The 22,790-nt window shown below is 43.2% G+C and overlaps 1 protein-coding gene across 2 annotated transcripts in view; it reads right to left on the bottom strand.

Annotated features, from left to right (window-relative positions):
- Positions 1-4,855: 4,855 nt before the first annotated feature.
- cdc27 (cell division cycle 27) overlaps positions 4,856-22,790 on the bottom strand; it is an 88,193-nt gene continuing 70,258 nt past the window's right edge. For both annotated transcript variants that reach the window (XM_067969146.1, XM_067969145.1), the window contains 5 exons: positions 19,349-19,466; positions 16,811-16,939; positions 16,653-16,727; positions 13,346-13,526; positions 4,856-6,698 (listed from right to left, as the gene is read on the bottom strand). In XM_067969146.1, the coding sequence (XP_067825247.1) occupies positions 6,607-6,698; positions 13,346-13,526; positions 16,653-16,727; positions 16,811-16,939; positions 19,349-19,466 (595 nt within the window). In that variant the 3' untranslated portion in view covers positions 4,856-6,606. The remainder of the gene's footprint in view (positions 6,699-13,345; positions 13,527-16,652; positions 16,728-16,810; positions 16,940-19,348; positions 19,467-22,790) is intronic.

Consider the following 22,790-nt stretch of genomic DNA (forward strand, 5'->3'; position numbering starts at 1 on the left):
ACAAAACTTGGAAGTGTAGTGAACAGTGAGGAGGATAGTGATAGACTTTAAGATGATATGGACAGGCTGGTGGAATGGGCAGACACATGGCAGATGAAATTTAACGCAGAGAAGTGCAAAGTGATACATTTTGGTAGGAAGAATGAGGCAATGTAAAGTAAATGGTACAATTCTAAAGGGGGTGCAGGAACAGAGAGATCTGGGGGTGTATGTGCACAAATCTTTGAAGGTGGCAGGACAGGTTGAGAAAGTGGTTAAAGCAGATGGGATCCTGGGCTTTATAAATAGAGGCATAGAGTACAAAAGCAAGGAAGTTATTTTGAACCTTTATAAAACACTGGTTCGGCCACAACTGGCGTATTGTGTCCAATTCTGGGCACCGCACTTTACAAAGGATGTGAAGGCCTTAGAGAGGGTGCAGAAAAGATTTACTGGAATGATTCCAGGGATGAGGGACTTCAGTTACGTGGAGAGACTGGAGAAGCTGGGGTTGTTCTCCTTGCAACAGAGAAGGTTGAGAGGAGATTTGATCGAAGTGTTCAAAATCATGAAGGGTTTAGATAAAGTAAATAAAGAGAAACTGTTCCCATTGGTGGAAGGGCCAAGAATCAGAGGACACATATTTAAGGTGATTGGCAAAGGAACAAAAGGTGACATGAGGAAAAACATTTTTAGGCAGCGAGTAGTTATGATCTGGAATTCACTGCCTGAAAGTGGGGTGGAGGCAGATTCAATTGTGGCTTTCAAAAAGGAATTGAATAAATACTTGAAGGAAAAAATTTTTCAGGGCTACTGGGAAAGGGCAGGGGAGTGGGACTAATTGGATAGCTCTTTCAAAAAGCCGGCACAGGCTCGATGGGCTGAGTGGCCTCCTGTGCTGTAATCATTCTATTATTCTACACAAATCATTAAAAGTAGCAATGCAGGTTAAGGCCATAAAAAAGGCAAACGAAACACTGGGGTTCATTTGATAGGGTAGATGTAGAGAAATTGTTTCTACTTGTGGGGGTGTCCAAAACTAGGGGTCATAAATATAAGATAAAATAATATAAGATAGTCACTAATAAATCCAATGGGGAATTCAAGAGAAACTTTTTTATGCAGAGAGTGGTGAGAATGTGGAACTCACTCCCACAAGGAGTAGTTGAGGCAAATAACATAGATGCATTTAAGGGGAAGTTAAATAAACACATGAGGGAGAAAGGAATAGAAGGATATGTTGATAGGGTGAGATGAAGAGGGGTGGGAGGAGGCTTGCATGGAGCATAAATGCCCGCATAGACAAGGTGGGCCAAATGGCCTGTTTTTGTGCTTTAGACTCTATGTAACACCACATCCCACCTTGTGCCAGTCTGAGTAACTACCTTTAACCCGTACTCTCTGTTTTCTATTTTATAGCCATCTTGCTATCCATTCTGCTACTTATCCCCTGACTCCATATCCTCTGACCTTAGTCATGAGTCTACTATACGGTACCTTATCAAATGCCTTTTGAAAATCCAAATATATTACATCTACCACATTACCCTTGTCTACTCTCTGTTACATCTGCAAAGCATTCAATTAGGTTGGTCAAGCATAACTTTCCCTTTTGAAATCCGTGCTGACTATTCTTTATTATATTTTCAGTTTCTAGATGTTTTTCTTTTATATCTTTGAGTAAAGATTCCATTATCTTTCCTACTATCGACATTAAGCTAATTGGTCTATAGTTCCCTGGACTTGTTCTATCTCCCTTTTTAAATATAGGAATCACATTAACTGTCTGCCAGTCGGGACGGGACCAGATAAATGTGGATAGGGAGGACCTATTTCCCTTAGCTGAGAGGTCAGTGACCAGGGAGCATAGATTTAAAGTAATTGGTAGGAGGATTAGAGGGGAGCTGAGGAGAAATGTTTTCACCCAGAGGGTGGTGGGGGTCTGGAACTCACTGCCTGAAAGGGTGGTAGAGGCAGAAACCCTCAACTCATTCAAAAAGTACTTGGATGTGCACCTGAAGTGCTGTAACCTACAGGGCTACGGACCAAGTGCTGGAAAGTGGGATTAGGCTGGATGGATCTTTTCCGGCCGGCAGACATGGTGGGCCAAATGGCCTTCTTCTGTGCTGTAAATTTCTATGATTCTATGACCGCCCTGAAACTCTGCCCCCTAAAGAGATTCACACTATCCTTCTGACCTCCGTGAAACAGGCCATTTAAGAGATCCATGCTATCCCTGGGACATCCTCTGAAATGCTGCCCTTTTAACCTATTTCCGCTATTACTGGGACGGTCCCTGAAATACTTCCCTTTTAGGAGATTCACGCTATCCCTGTGATCTGTCTGAAACACTGTCTCTTTAAGAGATTCACACTATCCCTGGGACCACCCTAAAACGCTGCCCCTTGAAGATATTTCAGCTATTAACGGGACTTCCTTGAAACACTTCCCCTTTAAGAGATTTCCACTATACCTGATAACTCCCTGCATCACAGTCCCTTGAAGAGATTCACGCTATTTCTGCAATTTGCCTGAAACGCTGCCCCCCTTTAAGAGATTTGCACTATCCCTGGGACCACCCTGAAACTCTGCTCCATTAGAAGATTCACACTATCCCTGGGAACTCATTGAAACACTGCCACGTTACGAGATTCTCACTAACCCCGGGAGCTCCCTGAAACTCTGTCCCTTTAAGAGATTCCCGCTAACCCTGCAACCTCCCCGGTATTTCCTTGAAACAGTGAGATGGAGTGAGATACAGTGAGCTTGGTCCTCTTTTGAATTGTTATTGTTTTTTCTGGTATAGTTTAGCTCGGTGGGCAGCTCTGTTGCCTGAGTTAGAAGCTCCGCTATAGATTTCAGCCCACAACCTAGGCTGATACTTCAGGGCAGTAGTGAGGGAGTGCTGTATTGTCACAAGTGTCCTCCTTCAGATGAGATGTTAAACTGTCTGTTCAGGAGAATGTAAAAGATCCCATGGCACTATGAAAGAGGACCCAGCTCCCTCAACCAACACCACCAAATAAATCATCTCGTCACTTGCTGTTTGTGGGATCTTGATGTGTGCAAATTGGCTGCAGTTTCTCAACATAGTGAGTGACTGCACTTTAAAAGTATTTCATTGCCTGTGAAGCGCTTTGGTATGTCCTGAGGATATGAAATAAGTTTTATAAATGCAAGTTCTTTCTTAGTGTGTCTTAGTAAAAGCTTTCTTTTCTCTCAAGACGACCAGCTAAGAACAGAATAGGCTGTTTCTAACGGAGCCCGTGTCAGATTGTTTAATGTGGTGATTGATGAGATACTGGACTGGAGGGCAGCACCTCACCGATCCTGCCCGTTGATGCAGGGCGGGGTCCCGGTGGGAGTCCTGCTCATTGTTGACCTCCAAGAACATCAGGGTTGCTGCCGCGGGTTCACCACCTCTAGCGGCAAAACAGTTAACGGAGCAGAAGAGTCCCGACAAAGAATCGCAGGTCCCGTCAGTCTCACAAGGCATTCTCCCTCCATCAGACTTCAGAATAGGGTTGCCAATTCCGGTTGGAGGCATTCCTGGAGGTTTGATCACATGATGTTCTGACTACGACATCTCACCATGCGATGTCAGCTCCCATGACTTCTACAAATTTTATAAAGGACGGATCCTAGAGTTGAGAATTTTTGCTCGTGGTTCTCATGCCATCAGCTGATGTGAAAAGTTCCAAGAACCAGGAGGCCTCCCGGGGGCAGAGGGGAATCTGAGGGGAAATCAGAGGAGGGAGGAACTTTGATTCCACCAGTAACTAATGGTAACTTACTGAAATTGCCCTGATAACAGTAATACTATTAACACTCAAATTCCCTTCATAACCAACAGTAATACAATAACTCACTGATTGTCTATATGTAACTGGTAGTAATAGGTATAATGCCTCCATAGCCTACCTGCAACTAGTAGTAATCCTATAACCTGCTGATACTTACCCTGAAACCATAGCCAGAAATCCCTTGCAGTCCACAAGGTGTGGTTAGGAGCCCCAGTCGGTCACTTTTAACAGACCCCATCTCTCGCCCTAGCTCCTTAGACTCAGGTTCCATGTGACGGTGACAAACTCTTAACTGGGCACCTCAGTCAGAGCTGATCTGTACTTGGACTCCATATGTCAAAACTAGTTGGTATAGACCAACTCAAACCAAACCGAGAGATCGCACAAAGGGCAGCAGGCTGTTTGGGGCACATTGTCCTAAACTCAGCTCAGCACCAACATTTCTACATTACTCCCTGGGCTGTCTCAATAAAGGAGTTTTCATATAATTATAGAAATTACAGTGCAGGAGACCATTTGGCTCCTGTAAGCCCATTCCCCCCAGATCCTTTTATAGTCCTCCTTTTCAAATATTTATTCCCTTTCCTTTTAAATGAAGTTTTAGTCTCTACCTCAATAGCCACATGTGAAGGATCCCAGTCTAACAGCCCTCAGTTCAAGAATCTTCCTCCAGTGAGAATCCTCAGTCTCCATCCCCTTGTTCCCCATTTGCCCACCAATGGAAAGTCTTTCACTAATTACCTACAGTAAGGGCCCCAGGTTTCACTTGCTCCATTACTGGCTGATCTTGTGTCATTCCATCACGCTATTACCCCCAACACCCACCCCATTCTCTTCCTACCACCCCCCCCCCCCCCACCACTTGAGCCCCATGCCCCCCTCTCTCCCACCAACTTCCCACCCACCTCCCCAAGCCCTATTCCCATCTCCCTCCAACTCTCAAGCTGCCCCCAATTCCACAGGCCCTTGTTCAATTAAATTCTTCCCATTGACTCACCTGCCCTGAGCTCAGGGTCGTGGAGGCCAATTGCATCTCTAAATGATCAGCCAATTCAGTACAAAGCAAGACTGGAAGTAGAGACAGGTCTAGTTTATTTACAGCGGTCAGTCCTCCACTGGCACCAGGTACACCACAGTATTTAGAAGATGGGTAATGCCGGGCCACGAACAGACTGTCACAGCAGAGTGCAGACGGTGATGTTGGAGAAGTTGTATTCAAATTTCATTTTAATTAAAGACTCCATTCTGTGGGTAAAAGGCAGCTGCAGTGATTTGCTGAAACAGGCAATAGCTGTAGCATGTCAACAAATGTGAAAGTGTAACAGTCATAAAATAGCCTTGGATAGTTCTAATCTTCATAGATACATCTAAATGTTTATCTATTTACTTGTACAGAAAACGATAATGTAGCTTATATCATGTCCTAAAAGCATGCTTATGGAGCCTTTGAGTCTTGGTACTAAACGTAAAACCAAGAGTGAAGATTGTGGAGGAGGTGGTATAATAGCCTTTTAGCTAAGCTTAAAAGCAAGACAATTGTAACTTGAGGTTGGGAGATAAAGAAGGGAAGCATCTTCAGGGTTGAATTCACCCGACTGTAATGTGTGTTTGCTGCAGCAAAGCATCCTTTGCAATCTTGGGTGTAGCCGTCAGCATATGTAACATTTACTCTTCAATAAATCTTCAAGCGTTTGACTATGTATTGAATTCATCCTTGGCCTACCGCTGCTGTCCACATTACTACAAAATTCTCATTCCTAACAGTGGCATGTTAGAGCTCAGCAGCAGAGTGATGTTAGTGATTGTTGATGGTAGCTCTCCCCTGTCAGAACATTCAGCTACTAAAAAGGTTTTCAAAGTATTTTATTTTGGATTTTTTTCACATCATTAAACTGAGTTGCAAATATATTAACAAAAAGACTTTTTCTAAGACTGTACAAATATCTGAAATTAAAAAGGGATAAGCAACAGAAAAAAATCCACTTAAGACACCAAGTTACAGTTTTAAATGAAAAATGAAATTAAAAAAATAGACTACATTTCACACACCCACGCGCATACACACACACACACACACACACACACAATCGCATTTTCCATTCGTTAACACTTCTGCTGGTTGCACGAAGTGATAGCAGGCTCCAGGTATCAGTGCCAACCTTAAAGGACGCCATCATTGTAAGCAATCAGCATGTGCACTCTACAGAGAGGCTGCTCTGCACTCTATGGTGAAGTCAGGACAGGGAGGGCAAGAGATGTAAAAATACCTCCATTCACAGCGACTAACTGGCCAAAGAAGGGACCACAGTGACCATTACAGCCAAGTGCTGCCTGGAAACGGCTGCCATCTCCACCGCTTGCAACTTTTGCTGGCCAATCATTGAGGTAATACTAGCCGCTAGACTTTCACCCCCACTGATTTTGTTTAATGGGGACTCCTTTTAGGATTAAACAGGGGGTTAAAAACAGCAGCATAATTGTGAACTTTGTGACAGTGGTGGTCAAGTCTTGTATGAGCAGAAGTAGCAGAGGGAGAGGGGAGTTGCGCAAGTTTACATTCAGATCAGTAATAACATTTACATTTAAAAACAAAGCCCCCTGTTCAACATGAATATTGCTGAGGCTGTAAATTAAAAGTTGGTTGTGACAGGTTTCCTCGTGACCCAGTGATGGGTCTTTCCAGCCTACGTTCGTAACGTTGGCAAACTGCATCAGACAGACAATGCTCAAAGCAGAAATACAGGCCCAATGTGAGGGGGAAAAGAGAGGGAAAGGCCAGGGAGTAGCAGCTCTTGCTGAAGTCAGGTTTTGGCTGGGATGGCTTTTACAAGTTGAAGCTCTCATCACTCTCCACAGCGTGAAGCTGAGTGTCATCGGCATCAGTCATACTGCTTTCCTGGGATTCGTCTGTTCCAGCTGGGAGAAGAAGTCAGAATTAGTGCTACTCTAGTAATCTGAACTAGAAATTCAGCAGTCTGTTAGTACAGGGGAAGCCCCCAACTGAAGAAAAGCTCTCAACCAAGGATTTGAGCTATCACCAAAGCCATATAAGGTCCAGGAGATCCCAGGTTCCATCATTGGTCTGTGCTGATCTATATATATTAATAGATACATATGCACAGTGAAGGCCAGTTACTGCTGGATGGAGGTAATTTACATAGTAATAGGAGGAGGCAATTCAGCCCCTCGAGCTAGTTCCATCATTTAATTAGATCATGGCTGATCTGTACCTCAACTCCATTTACTTGCTTTTGTTCCATATCCCTCGATACCCTTACCCAACACAAAACTATTGATCGCAGCCTTGAAAATGTCATGATGTGGAGATGCCGGTGATGGACTGGGGTTGACAATTGTAAACAATTTTACAACACCAAGTTATAGTCCAGCAATTTTATTTTAAATTTTTATTTTAAAAGCTTGTGAATTTAAAATAAAATTGCTGGACTATAACTTGGTGTTGTAAAATTGTTTACAATTGAAAATGTCAATTGACCCCCAGCATCCATAGCCTTTGAGGAAAAGAGTGTTCCAGATTTCTACTACCTTGCGTGAAAAAGGACTTCCCAATTTCACTCCTAAATGGTCTAGCTCTAATTTTAAATTTATGCCCTTGTTCTGGACTTCCCAACTCGAGGAAAGAGTTTCTCTATAATCTATCCTATCGAATCCCTTAATTGTTTTAAAGATCTCATTAGGTCACCCCTCAACCATCTAAACTTAAGTGAATACAAACCAGGTTTATGCAACCAGTCCTCATAATTTTACCCCCTCAGTCCTGGTATCATCCTAGTGAATCTTCAAGGCCAATATATGACTAACACATCTGCAATTTCCTCATCCATTTTGTTTTAATACCAAGGTGGAAAACATCAGGTCCCATTATTTTCTCTATTACCATTAAAAAAGTCATACAAGTTCCTCCCCACTAATTTTTAGGTTCCTTTGTACTACTGATATTTTCTGCTCCTCCTCCACTGTGAAAATGGATAAAGTATTTATTTAACTATTCTTCAATTTCCTCATTATCTATTAATAAGGAAATGCAGCCTGCAGCTGACTTTAATGTGCCCACATTCCCCTTTAACACACTCAATATATTTATAAAAAACTTTTACTGTTAGCTTGGAAATCCCATTCAAGATTTTTCATACTCCCTTTTTGCACCCTATTACTCGGTCTCCTGTTGCTTTTTATAGCTCCCAGTCTGCTGGATTTCCACTTTTCCCAAGCCTTTTCAGTTGATATCGTCTCTTACCTCATGTTCTGGCCATGGTTGCTTAACTGCACAAGTGGAACTTGTCTTTTAGGGGAATGTACTGTACCAAATACTTTGAATACTTCCCACTGTTTGTCTGTAGGTTTACCCATTGGCAGTTCAGCCCAGTTTACTGCAGTCAATTAATTTCTCATCTCGGTCGTAAAGTTTGCCTTGGTTTGTGACTCTTCCTTCTCCCTCTCAAACCCAATTCCAAATTCAATTGTATTATGGTCACTATTTGCAAGATGTTCTCTTACTGTCAGATTAGTAACTAATTCTGGTTTGTTACTCTTCGCTAAATCTCCTGTTCCCTCGTTGGTTCTAAAACACAGTTCCAGAAAACTGTCCGGAATATATTCTAGAAATTCATTGCTTTTACTGCTTGAGCTGTTCTGCTTCTCCCAGTCTGTGAAAATTAAAATCTCCCACTATAACCACATTGTTTGTGCTATCTGCTTCCCTGAACTCCACATTTATACATTCCCCCCACTACATCACTACTGTAAGGAGGTCTGTAGACAACTCCCACAGTCTTGCATCCTTCACTGTTCCTAAACCCTACCCAGTGTGTTTCTACCACCAGTTCACCCTTACTGAAATTCCTTTGTACTGTGGTAATTGTGTCTTTTATCAATATTGCTACTCCCCTCCTTTCTAAAGATCCTATATGGTCTGGAATATTCAGCTCCAAATCAGGTTGTAGCCAGGTCTCTAATGCTTACTACATCATACCCCTTTAAGCTGAATTTGTGCTACTAACACATTTTATTTCATGTGCTACATGAATGTGTGTACAGAACTCGTATCTGGGTAACTAACTGTCCCCACCCTGCCCATACGTCTTGTGTGGATTTCACCATTTACATTACTGTCTGGCTAATATTCACACCTCGGGGGGGATAAGGCAGAGCCCTGGACACTTCTGGGCTTCATTGGTATACATAGTATCATAGTACGTATAGCACAGACGGCGGCCATTCGGCCCATTGCGCTCATGCTGGCTCTTTGAAAGAGCTATCCCATTGGACCCATTCCCCTGCTCTTTCCCCAGAGCCCTATAAATATTTTCCTATCATGTATTTATCCAATTCCCTTTTGAAAGTTACTATTGAATCAGTTTTCAAGTCATCATAACTTGCTGCGTAGAATAATGTTTCCTCATGTCACCTCTGCTTATTTTGCCAATCACCTTAAATCTGTGTCCTCTGGTTACCGACCCTTCTGACACTGGAAACAGTTTCTCCTTATTTACTCTCTCAAAACCGTTCATGATTTTGAACACCTCTATCAAATCTCCTTTTAACCTTCTCTGCTCTAAGGAGAACAACCCCAGCTTCTCCACATAACTCACGTCCCTCATCCCTGGTACCATTCTAGTAAATCTCTTCTGCATCCTCTGTAAGGCCTTGACATCCTTCCTAAAGTGTGGTGCCCAGAATTGAACAATACTCCAGCTGAGGCCTAACCAGTGTTTTATAAAGGTTTAGCATAACTTCCTTGCTTTTGGACTCTATGCCTCTAACAATAAAGCCCAGGATCCTATATGCTTTATTAACAGCCTTCTCAACTTGTCCTGCCACCTTTAAAGATTTGTGCACATACACCCCCAGGTCTCTCTGTTCCTGCACCCCCTTTAAATCTGCACCATTTATTTTGTTTCTATTGCCTCTCCTTGTTCTTCCTACCAAAATGTATCACTTCACACTTCTCTGTGTTAAATTTCATCTGCCATGTGTCTGCCCATTTCACCAGCCTGTCTCTGTCCTCCTGAAATCTGTTACTATCCTCCACATTATTTACTATATTTTCGAGTTTCATGTCATCTGCACACGTTGAAATTATACCCTCTATACCCCAGTCCAGTTCATTAATATATATCAAAAAGAGCAGTGGTCCTAATACTGACCCCTGGGGAACACCACTGTATACTTCCCTCCAGTCTGAAAACAACCAATCATTCACCACTACTCTCTGCTTTCTGTCCCTTAGTCAATTTTGTATCCATGCTGCCACTGTCCCTTTAATTCCATGGGCTTTAATTTTGCTCACAAGCCTATTATGTGGTACTTTATCAAATGCCTTTTGAAAGTCCACATACACATCAAACTCACCACCCTCATCAACCCTCTCCGTTACTTCAAAGAACTCAATCAAGTTAGTCAAAGACTATTTTCCTTTAACAAATCTGTGCTGACTTTCATTTATTAGCCCATTCTTTTCTAAGTGCCAATTAATTTTGTACTGGATTATGGTCTCAGTTTCCCCACCACTTACATTATGCTGACTGGCCTGTAATTACCAGGTTTATCTCCCCTACCCCACCATTTTTTGAACAGGGGTGTAACATTTTCAATCCTCCAGTCCTCTGGCACCACTCCCATATCAAAGGAGGATTGGAAGATTGTGGCCAGAGCCTCCACAATTTCCACCCTTACTTCCCTCAGTAACCGAGGATCATCCCATCCGGACCGGGTGACTTTTCTACTTTGAGCACTGCCAACCTTTTACGTGCCTCTTCTATCTATTTTTATCCTGTCCAATAATCGCTACTATCTCCTCCTTTACTGCTACAACGGCAGAATCCTCTTCTCTAGTGAAGACCAATGCAAAGTATTCATTTAGTGCCTCAGCCATGTCCTCTGCTTCCACAAGATTTCCTTTTCTGTCCCTAATCGGTCCCACCCTTCCTTTGACTTCCCTTTTACTATTCATATGTATGTTTATAAAAGACTTTTGGGTTCCCTTTTATGTTAGCCTCTAATCTATTCTCATACTCTCTCTTTGCCCCTCATTTCATTTTTTAGATCCCCTCTGTGCTTTCTGTATTCAGTCTGGCTCTCTGCTATATTATATGAGTCCTATATTTATCATAAACCTCCTGTGTTTCATTTTAATCTCTATATCTTGTCATCCAGGGAGCTCTAGCTTTGGATGCCTTTCCTTCCCCCCGCCCCCCGTGGGAACGTGTCTACTCTGTACCCAAACCATCTCCTCCTTGAAGGTCTCCCATCGTTCAATTACTGTTTTGTGTAACAGCTTTTGATTCCAATCCACTGAGCAAGATCTGTTTTAACTCACTGAAATTAGCCCTCCTCCAGTTAAGTGTTTTTATGCTTCATTGTTTCCCATCTTTTTCCATAACCAATCTAAACCTGATTATATTGTGATCCCCCACTGAAACATGCACCACTGGCCCTACTTCATTCCCCAGAGTTAGATCCAGCACGGTTTCCTTTCTTGTTGAGCTGGAAACACTGGTCAAGAAAGTTCTTGTACACGTTTCAGGAATTCCTCCCCCTCTTTGCCCTTTACACTGTTACTGTCCCAGTCTATATTGGGATAATTGAAGTCCCCCATTATCACTACACTATAGTTCTTGCATCTTTCTGTAATTTACCTGCAAATTTGCTCCTCTATTTCCTTCCCACTATTTGGTGGCCTACAGTACACACCCAGTAGTGTAATAACTCCTCTATTGTTCCTTAATTCTAACCAAATAGATTCTGTCTTTGACCCCTCAACTACATCATCCCTTTCCAGTGCAATAATAGTTTCTTTGATCAAAACTGTCACCCCCCTCCTTTCTTTCTTATCTTTCCTGAATACCTTGTAGTCAGGAATATTAAGTACCCAGTCCTCCCCTTCTTTGAGCCAGGTCTCTATTATTGCCACTATATCACAGTCCCACGTGGTGACATGAGCCTGTAGTTCACCAACCTTATTTCCCACGCTACGTGCGTTTACACACACGCACTCCAATCTCATCTTAAACTGCCTTGCATTTGCCCCGTCTGAACCCTCCCATTTCTGAACTATTCTTTACACTTGTGCTATGTCTCTCCCAGTCCTCTGTGAACCTTGTTTCTCCTCTAACGTTTCATCTTGGTGCCCAGCCCCCTGCCAAGTTAGTTTAAACCCTCCCCGCAGCACTAATTAACCTCCCTGCCAGGACATTGGTCTCAGCTCTGTTGAGGTGCAACCCAGGCTACATGTTTTGACTGCTATGATTGAATGTGGATGGGAGCCCAGTTACCTGGATGGGTATCAATGGGGAAATATTTAAAGCAGCAGTGACTTTGTGATGAGTCCCTGTTGAAACAAGAAGTGGGTTTAACATTTGACTTTGATTGAATGGGTGGCACCTATCTTACAGTGTGGCTTTGATGACTTTCCAATTATCACATTTCACACTAGGAGATACACTTCCCATTGTACTGGCATCCAAAGATGAGTTAGCATGTTACTGCCTTTTGCGTTGTCTCCACAGGTTCCTGAACAGGTCATCTGGCACAGATAAACAAATCATGACATGCTGAGGTAGTGCTTTATGATTGACAGGCATGGATCAGGCCTGAAAGTAGAGTTGGGACCAATGCTGCTTTGCAATCCTAGACAACTCCGTGGCCAGAGATTTGTAATTACAAGTTTATATTGGATTACCTGCATTAGTTGATAGTCAGTCTTTAGCCAGAATGTTGGTGCTAGTGAGGCCCTGTGGCAGTCACTCACTACGCTAGAAGTGAACACCCATTTCAAGTTTTAATATATGCAGAGGGGTAGCTCAGTGAGAAGCACCTTCATTGTTCTGATGCATCAAGGCCAGAAAAGTTTGTAATGGGCTTTTATGCTGATTGAACAGGTAAACAAGCAATAATGTTAAATAAATTGTCTGTTGGTTTATTCCATAAGCCTCAGTCTGATGAGTGCACATTCGTCCACCTATTGAAGGTGAGGAGCAATGTGTGGTGAGACATGCTACATTCCTGTAAGCTGGTGTACAGCAGCAGGGTGTCTCTGTTAAAGCTCTGGGCCTTGTTAGCATTTACCTAGACATTGGGCAGGTAAAGGCATACTCTGGTTCATTAGGGACACAAGGCCCGTTTCTGGGAGTAGTCAGTGACATTGTGCAGTCAGGTTAAGCAGCATTGGTGGAGACCCAGGAGGGGAGTGCAGCTCATCCCCACAATTCTCTCTGACATATGGCCCGGGAAAACCTTGGACATTCGCTGAGGGAGTGGGAATTTGAAATGCATACTTAAAAATAACCTGCTTTTATTGCTGTTCGTTTTTGTTTTAATTTTAATTTTTGGTGGTCAGGGTGAAGGATGTTTTCTGAGCATGTCTGGGCTGGCTTGGAACCCAGCTCCAAACAGGTGAAAGGCCATCATTTTGTTTTCACTCCAGGAAAACCATCAGAATGGCATTAAATATCCCAGATTTGACAAACCTACTTTTTATTACCCACACAGGTTTGCAGAGACAAGGCTACCGCGTACACTTGTGAGCATACACCGATACCAACCTGTATCATACTGGTAGCCCTCACTGAGCTGCCCGTCATTTGTCACAGGCTCCTCATCATCCGGTAAGTAGCGCTTGTCAATAGCCTCTTTGATTTGATTGTTGGCTCCCTTTGGGTCAAGATCCATGGCCCAGGAGAAGTTCATCAGAGCCAGGTGTGTCTGCCCTAACTTCTTGTAAACCTGAGGGGGAAATGTTTAAATGTTGTAAAAGCTGTGGCAGAGGAGAGCTTTTGAAGCAGAGAACTGCAAGCAGCTCTGGGAATTAGATCAGAGTAGGATCAGATTTACCCAAATTCTCCAGCAGTACAGGGGTGGCCTTACCTCCAACCACCTGTGGGGACAGGTACCCCAGTCTAATTTCACAATGTGGAGCTGGGATCAAAGACACAAGGAATTAAACCAAACCCAACCAGAATATTTCAGGGAGGGGGGGGGAGGGGGGTGTTGAGTAGGTACAACAGTAACCTCAAGGAAAAGGTCAGGAGTACAAGAGATAAAGATAACAAATCCTTAGGGAACAGAATAGGTTATAGGAAATAAAAGACAAAAATAATGAACAAAAGCATTAAATTGTCTGTATAGCAATGTACAGAGCATCAGCAACAAAATTAGGGAATTGGAGGCAAAAATGAGAAGTGAGGAAATTGATGTAATTGGGAGGGCAGAAACATGGCTACAGACAGGACAGGGTCAGCAGTTAAATATTGCAGGCTATAATGTATTTAGGATCGATAGGGAAGGAAGGATGTGGGGGGGGTAGCAGGGGGATTGGGAAATAACAGAATGAAGGAAGGATATAACAGAGAGTTAGAAACAAAATCTTTATGGATTGAGATAAAGGATGGGAAGTGATCAGTCACACTATTAGGGATATACTACAGACTAAAATAGTGGAGAGATATGAAGGCAAATATATGAAATGAGTTTAAAAAAAATCATGGGAGATTTCAACTATCCCTGAATAAGTTAGCAGGGAGAGGGCGTGAAAGGACAGAAGGGGATGGAGTTTTTAAAAAACAGTATGTACAAGACTCCACTCTGACCCAGTATGCAAGAAGCCCAAGAGAGGAAGCACTGCTTGACCCAGTAATGGGAAATGAACTGGGGCAGATAAGAGAAAAGTGTAGGACAACATCGAGGGAGTGGTGATCACACGATAATAAGGTTTAAGGTAATGATTTTAAATAGATAGTACAAAGCTCAAAGTAATAGTTGGCTTTTTTCCAATCTAATCTATGAGGATGGAGCTAAGGAAGATAAACTGGAGAAAAATATTGACACAGTATTGATCTGTGGCTATATATGCGGTAATTTTCAAGGAATCCGACACTCACCTGACGAAGGAGGAAGCCTCCGAAAGCTTGTGATTTTCAAATAAAACTGTTGGACTATAACCTGGTGTTGTAAGATTCCTTACATTTGTACACCCCAGTCCATCACTGGCATCCCCACTTCATACAATAGTGCCATGGGATCTTTTACGTAAACTGGAGGGCAAAATCTGTTTAATGTCTCATTTAAAAGACGGCATCTCCAACAATGCAGCATTCCCTCAGTACTGCACTGAAGCGTCAGCCTGGATTATGAGCTCATGTCTCTGCAATGGGACTTGAATCCACGACCTTCTGACTCAGAGGTGAGAGTGCGATCACTGAGCCAAGGCTGATACCAAACAGACTTATCACAAAGGTCAGGGGGTGTAGAGTCAGGGACCAGGTAGAAGAATGGATTGAGAAATGGCTACAAAGAGGGTAGGAGTTCAGGGAAGTTTCTCAGACTGGCAGAAAGTGGAAAGTGATTTGCACTCAGAAATTGGAGGTATGGTGTCCAAATTTGCAGATGAAAGCAGATTAGAGGCTAGAGCTAACAAGCAACTGTGGAATGCTGTTTAACCTGCCCAAGAGTTCTTCCCTGCAAGATATCAGCCATGGCTATCACACATTGAGCTATCTACTGCTTGGCCACCTGGGTCTTCATACACAGAAAACAAATGGCTGAAGTGTCCAAAATTGCTTTATATGAGGCACAGTAATTTAGAGGCTCTACCAGCATCTATATTGTGAAACTAGATTCACTGCTGATGGATGTTTGGGCAGATTAAGCAACTGAAGTCTGCAAGTGCAAAGTTGACCTTAAAGTTGTCCCAAGTTCCAGATAGCTGACATACGAAGTGCACTGTTTCATTATCCACTTTTGCTGAGGCCAAACGGAGCTCGTTATCTGTGAACACCCCAACCTGAACCAGACAGGGATGCAGTTGCGATAAGGGACTCCCCTACAGAGTAGTGCTCTCTTATGACCACTCTGACATCCAAAGCAGATACCAAATTAGAAAGGGCAGTGGGATCAAAGTGCATAGCTCAGAAATTACAGAATGAATTAGATTGAGTGGGTGGAAAAAAAAGAGATTAAATTTCATGGACTAGTGAAAAGTACTGAACAAAGGAAAGAAAAATGAGCAACACATGCACTCAGTGAACGATGCTGAAATAGCAAAGGATGAGGTTGAAAGGTATCTTGGACGTAGTAGACTCAATGCTTAAAATGTCCAAACAACACAGCCAATAGAATTTTGAACTACATAGCCCAAAACAGTAGAATACAAGTCCAGAGGATGCTGTGATCAAACTACAGAGCTCTGGTCACACCTCACCTCGAGTACAGTGTCCCATTCTGATCACCGAGACACAAGGGAGACATTCAACTCCAACATCTGCCTGGAACTTTTAGATGGCGTTGGAATAGGGTGACATGGTTTAGTATTGCCCGACATCAACACACACCAGTGTAAGTCACTGAGGACACTGCTCACTTTGCAATTTGCACAGGAATGTTTGGCCTAACTGCAGCTTTGTGTGGAGGAGGCATTACAGTTTGGGGTTTGATGGTTGTATTTGTCTGGTAGTTTGCCTGCATGGTGCAAGCCACATGTTGCCTTTCAGAATTTGGACAAATATCATTTATTGTATTTTGATTTAATTAATATATTTTTTATTGGATTGCTGTGTAGTTTCTCATTTTTTAAGCACCCAATGTAGCTGGTCCTAAGGAAACAACATTCTGAGCCACCCACAAATAACATCAATTAGACTCTATTTAAAAGGTAGGCTTTATCTACAGCTCATGTACACCAGATCAAGGGTTTCACAATGCATTCCACATCTCTAACTGGATCCCTCCCCTCCCCCCACAAATCTTCAATTAAAAAAGGTGCCCACATTTCAAACACTCATTTAGATTTGAGTGGGAAACACTCTGCTTGGAGTGCTTCTGAAACATTAGGCAAAAAAAAATCAAACCCCTTACCTTTCCTATTAGGAAGTAAACAAGGGACTCTTTGGGAACGATTTGTTTCAGTTCTTCAAGCTCCTGTAAAGCTGCCTGATTAAAAAGGAAGAAAAGTAGAAATATCACTGTGGGCTGAAGCCACGACTGCCCCGTACGAGACCCAGCAGCACACTCACCTTGTACTTCTCATTCGCAAACAAAATGGAGGCTCGGTGGAATTTGCATAGAGGATTTTTTGGGTCAATACCAATGGCTTTATTTAGTGTTTCGAGTGCACTCTCTGACTTCTTTAGTGCATGCTGGACCTGAAAAAGAAACCATGACCACCAGTTATGGTTTAAAAACAAAATCGGCAAGAACACACTAGTAACTGCAGAATCCTACAGTGCATTTACACTGAAGGCCAGGGTACAACGACTGGACTCTTGATGAAATGTTAGCACTTGAACAGCATCCCAGGGCACTAAAGAACGGGGAGGTTTCGCTTGTCCTGGTCAGCATTACTCCCTCAACCACTAAACACAGACTAACTGGTCATTCACCTCATCCGCTGTTAACAGGACCTTACTGTGTACTGCCACATTGGCCTATATGAAATGAATGCACCTCAGTATAATTTCTTGGCTTTGCAAGTGTGCGCGCGTGATCGATCTCTATGAATAAAGGCTTGGAAACAACTAAAGACCAGGCTCTAGTATCCTATCCTTCTCATCATGGCTATCCAATTATAACATAATTTACATTGTAGAGTAAACAGGGCTTTAAGCCTGTTGACTATACTGGGTGATTATTAACCTCTAATGAATGTGCCATATACACCTGTAAGGAAAACTCATGCTTTGGGTCATATACACTGACAGTTGTGTGCCAGAATATGGGCCATTTACAGAACAGCTGTTATTGATCAGAAACCAAAATCCATGGGGTTGGATCCAGACTCACAGAAGCAGCAGAGTGGGACAGGGTTCCGTTTAACAAAAAGGCTCATTTTACTGATGTTTAACTTTTTGAAACTACACATTTAAAATGTTATGACAGTAGGCAGTTGTGTTTGTTTTTAGTGATACCTTTCTTACTGGTATGGAGAAGAAACTCTTTAGGATTAGTGTTAAAACAGAGGCCAGAACTGACTGCATTATAAATTATCCATGGCAATTTTCTCTCCTCCCAGCTGGGGTTAGGTTACCTGGAGTCCCAACGGCCAATTTAAACATGCAAGCCTGGACATTGCAGGTTGTTGTGCCATTATATTCATAGGAGGCATCACAGCAGATATCAGCACTGGCCTTACTAGATGTCTGAATACATCCTTCTAGAGTTTGGAACCCCAGCTAATTTCCCCCCTCCCTAAATTAGACTCACTGTTTTTCTCCTCACCCTGGTTCAGATAAAATGAGGGGTGCAGCCACTGGGGAATTTCAATAAAAATAGTAATTGTAGAAGATTCTGCACTGAAGTGCCTCCTGGGGTAATAGATTACTTCACTGAATGACATTGAAAACTACGATTGGTTCAGTAGGCACTGGCAGCTCTCCAGACCCTTCCTGCGTGAGCATTCTCCACACGAGCAGAGACAGCAGGCGTCTGCAGACTACCCTGCTATGGAGCTTCCAGTGCTTGCACAGCCTGCAATTATGCACATTTACTAACAGAGCTCACTGGATTAGAAGCAGGAACGATGTCCTATTTCCCTCTGTGTCCCCCCCACCCCAGGGTGCCAAAACCAACTGCTGCACCCCAGAATGCCGCCCTGATTGCCTCACTGCTAAGTTAGCGGATCTCAATCAGGGAGTTATAAAAGGGGGAGTATACTTGTATTACGAGAAGTGGCCGGGTAGAGGCCACTTCTTGTAATGTATCTCCCATGCCCAGACAGGTGCTTTCATGAAAGGAGGTTAAGGAAAGTGTGTCTGGGCTCCATTAAACAGCACAACAAAGACAATTTACAAAGATTCCCCTTTTGTAGGCTTGATTTTTTGCACAACCTTCATTCTGCTCTCCTTTACTCCATTGAAGTGCTCCAACATTGCACTGCCCTATTTTGAATTTATTTAGCAATGCTAAAAACCCAACATCTGAATTCTATCCTATAATAGAGCAGTGAAGGTTACTACTCCACTGGCTTTAGCTCATTTTACCCCGATTTCTTGGAAAGAAAATAGCGATGACCAGCATATATGACCCAAAGCATGAGTTTTCCTTACTATAATACCGTTAGACGAATCAGCTGTTAAACGAATCAGGTGACGGGACGGCTCGGCTGCAACACCTACAGGAGGACATGCCGGACCGGGCGGAGGCACAGCTCTGTCCTTTATTTCAATGACAGTACTGGTAGCAAAAAATTAGATCAATATCTTGTGCTTCCCTCCTCTAATTTGCCCCCCATCTGTTCTGTATAGCACAGCCTCATTATGGGGAGGGGGCAGCTCTTTTGGGGGTCAGAGCACACCCTGGTATCACGCTCCAGTGAGCATTCTTTATGTGTCAGCCTAGACAGCAAGTGTTGGCAGGCAGTTGACTACGGTGGGTACCACAGCTGAGCAAGGTCTTCTTATCCAACGTGTGCGTATACACAGACTCAAGCTCCAGCAGTGGTGACAAAAAAAACTCAAGGAACGGGGCCAATTTTCCAAGAAATAATTCCTGCTTCCGGACATCAAAATAGTAGGTGCCAGATCTTGGATCAGTAGAATTCTTCACTGCTAACTTACCACACCAATGTGACACAGCAATACAGAACTTTGGGGGTTGATATTAAGAGCCTTCCGGAAATGAATTTCTGCTAGGTTGAACTTCTCTTGCTTATAGTAGATCATCCCCAGGCCATACCTGCAGGGAGAGAAGATTACATAGGCCTCATTCTGTGTTTCACAGCAAATCACAGACTCTCAGGTTTGCTGCTTTTCTCTATTGTAAAAGTTTCTCCTTTTAAAAGTTTGGTTTACACTCAAGCAGCAGCATTGTACAAACCAGTCAGTGGCTGCTAACCCCTCACCACCCAAGCATATCCCAGACTAGCACATGCATGTAGCCATCAATAACAGACGAGTGGATAAGTAGTGCTCAAGGTGACCAGTGTAAGTGAAAACTATTCGACTCGCTCTCTCTCTCTCCCCTCCTTCCAGCACCCAAAGACTAATAACCAGGCCTGGCTGGGGAGGGGCAAACTACTCCAGCCTGGTGAGCTGAATTAACATTAATGTGGAACCCCCATGGTTCATTCAAGGCTCAATATCGCACCACAACTCAGCAATAAAAAGAATGTAAAATTACAGTAAAGAGATGACCTCCACTGCAGTCACTATAATTCCACCTGCTGAGGTCCCCAATGATGCAGTTTGCTGATCAATCTTCCAGGTTTCTTCTCTTCCAGCCTACCTTCCCCCAACTAAAGTCACATTGCAAAGTGAACGCTGCGCTCCAATCAGCCACTAGTAAGTGAGATCAGCCAACCTCTTCTCACCAGCTGCACTTGAATCTGCTCCAATAACAGATCCAGCGTTAGGAACATAGTGATGAGAAAGCACAGGTGCAAATCTGCAGCAGCAAGTGTCGGAGCTCCCAAACTAAACATTAATGGTTACGGAAAATGTGAGGGAGCATTCATCAAAATGGGGATCAGTGGATGTGAAAGGGCACAGGATCAGGGTGAGTTTCAGGCAGTTGTCAGGACTATTTCTTTTTATTGCTGAGTTGTGGTGTGATACTGAGCCTTGAATGAACCATGGGGGTTCCACACTAATGTTAATGCAGCTCACCGGGCTGGAGTAGTTTGCCCCTCCCCAGCCAGGCCTGGTTATTAGTCTTCAGGTGCTGGAAGGAGGGGAGAGAGGAGGGTAGAGGGTAATCAACAGCTAGACCGGGGTTACCAGGGAGGTGGGGTGAGGCCAGGAAACCAGGCTCTTAACATAATATGGAGACAGTGCAGTACAGGAACCAGGAGAATACACACACAGCAGTTAGAAAATAAACAGGCCATTCAGCCCAACCAGTCCGTGTTTACCCTCCTCCCAAATAGTTGTGATCATATTTACACAGCCTGATCTTATATTCTCCGTTTTCTTCATTCACCTATCCAATCTAATCTTGAATGATGACAGTTTCTGCCTCAACCACTAACCCTGGAAGTGAATTCCACAGCCTCACAACTACTTGTGACGAACTCTCTGTTCTTGCATCTATGGCCTCTTGTCCTAAGCCCATCAACCGACTGCCACCCACCCCGTCCCATCCTTTCATAATTTTAAACACTTCTATTACATCTCCCCGTAATCTTGGTGTGCCAACAGAAAAAAGTCTTTCTTCATATTTTGTTTCCTCGTACAGTCCCCAGCACTAGTAGGCGTGTGCGAGCGAATTCAATTTGCCCACTATACGCGATGGCTGGTATAATGTTTGACAGACATTACGGGAGGTGAGCACCCAAAATAATGACAGTGCCACCACTTATTATAAGATGTTATTGCAAGTGTACAGAATATTGCCAAACACTATGGGCCAGAGAGTATGGCCCATGTAAACGACTTTGATTCGAAAGGCACTGTTAAGTGCTTGAAACAGGCAGCATGATTAAAGAAACAGCTCATTCTGGGCTGATTCAACATTAAGTTCAGCACAATTGGTGAAAGAATTGGTCTTTGCTTTTCTGTGCCGGTTGCTGCTAACGAACTGCCCGGGTCAATTTCAGAATTCCTGAACTGCCACGTGTGTCTTTCAGAAATTATCACTTAATAAGGGGATGTTTCAAATACCTGCACATTAAAATAGTTCCGCAGGGTGAACAGCAGTGGGCGGGGCAGACAGGTGGTGACTCTGAACAGTTGCATGAACTGCCCGAATTAGCCAGCCTGCTTAATATGGTTTAATTGCAATTGACGCCTGTGGCAGTGGCAAATGGTTAGCACCATTTGCCCGATATAGGCAGCTGTCTGGGGTAAATGGGGACAGTGCAAGTGGTGGGGACTGTACGAGGCAGCATCCTAATGAATCTGTGTTGTAACCTCTCAAAAAAATCTCAATATCCTTCCTATAGTCTGGAGCCCAATACCCCACACAGTCCTCTAGAAAAGGTCTTAAATCAGTTCATCACTACCTCTTAGCTTTTATATTCTAAACCTAGAATTCCATTAACTTTTTTCACAGCCGTATCAACCCGAGGAACTGCCTTTAATGTCCTGTGAACCTGTCCCCCCAAATCCCTCTGCTCTCCCACAGCACTAAGTCTACTGCCATTCAAGGGTATGATTGTCTAAATGTGAGGTGGTACATTTTAATTGGGGGGGGGGGGGAAGAGCAGCAATGAATTCCATTTGCCACTTTAAGCCCATTGCCCATCTTATCGATATCCTATTGCACTTTCCTTTAGTCTTCTAAAGAATCAACTATACCTTCTATTTTGGCATCATCTGCAAATTTTGACTCGCTCTAAGCCTATATCCAAATCATTGACGTTCAGTGAACAGAAGTGGCCCTAGAACTGAACCCTGTGGGACCCTACTACCTACTTCCAACCACTGAAGAACTGCCCTTAACTCTTACTGTTTTCTCCCTTTGAATCTTTTTTTTAAATCCAGTTTGCCATCTTCCCCTAATTCCCTACCCTGTAATATTCTCTAGTAATCTCCCATGTGGTAACTTATCAAGGACTTTCTTGAAGTCCACGTACACTCCATTTCTCCCACGTCTGTACCTCCTCCAAAGAATTCTAAGGTTTGTCAAACACGATTTGGAACCTATACTGATTACTTCTAACTTTCTCTTTATTTAGATGTGATAAATTCATCCTCAGTTAAAAGACTTAAATTTTTCCCCACTACACATGTCAAGCTAACTGGCCTACTTAACCAGATTATTTGACTCCCTTTTTAAAATGGGTACTACTTTGGCCAATCTCTAGAATACATCCACATTCAATAGAGCATGAAACAGACTTTCTACAGCCTTAGCAATTGCCTCCCTCAGGATCTTATCCTGCATCCATCAGGCCCTTGCACTTTGTCTTCCTTTAGCCTAACTTTTATCATATCAATCATGCTGATAGGGATGATATTGAAGAACAAGGTGGAAAGAGGAGGCAGGGACTGGGGCTAAAGGCAATAAGAAAAGCAATACAACCAGGAGTGTAAGAGACACTGCCAGAGTTCAGACAGTGGA

Source organism: Heptranchias perlo, chromosome 30 (assembly GCF_035084215.1).
Source record: "Heptranchias perlo isolate sHepPer1 chromosome 30, sHepPer1.hap1, whole genome shotgun sequence".
NCBI classification, from domain to species: domain Eukaryota; kingdom Metazoa; phylum Chordata; class Chondrichthyes; order Hexanchiformes; family Hexanchidae; genus Heptranchias; species Heptranchias perlo.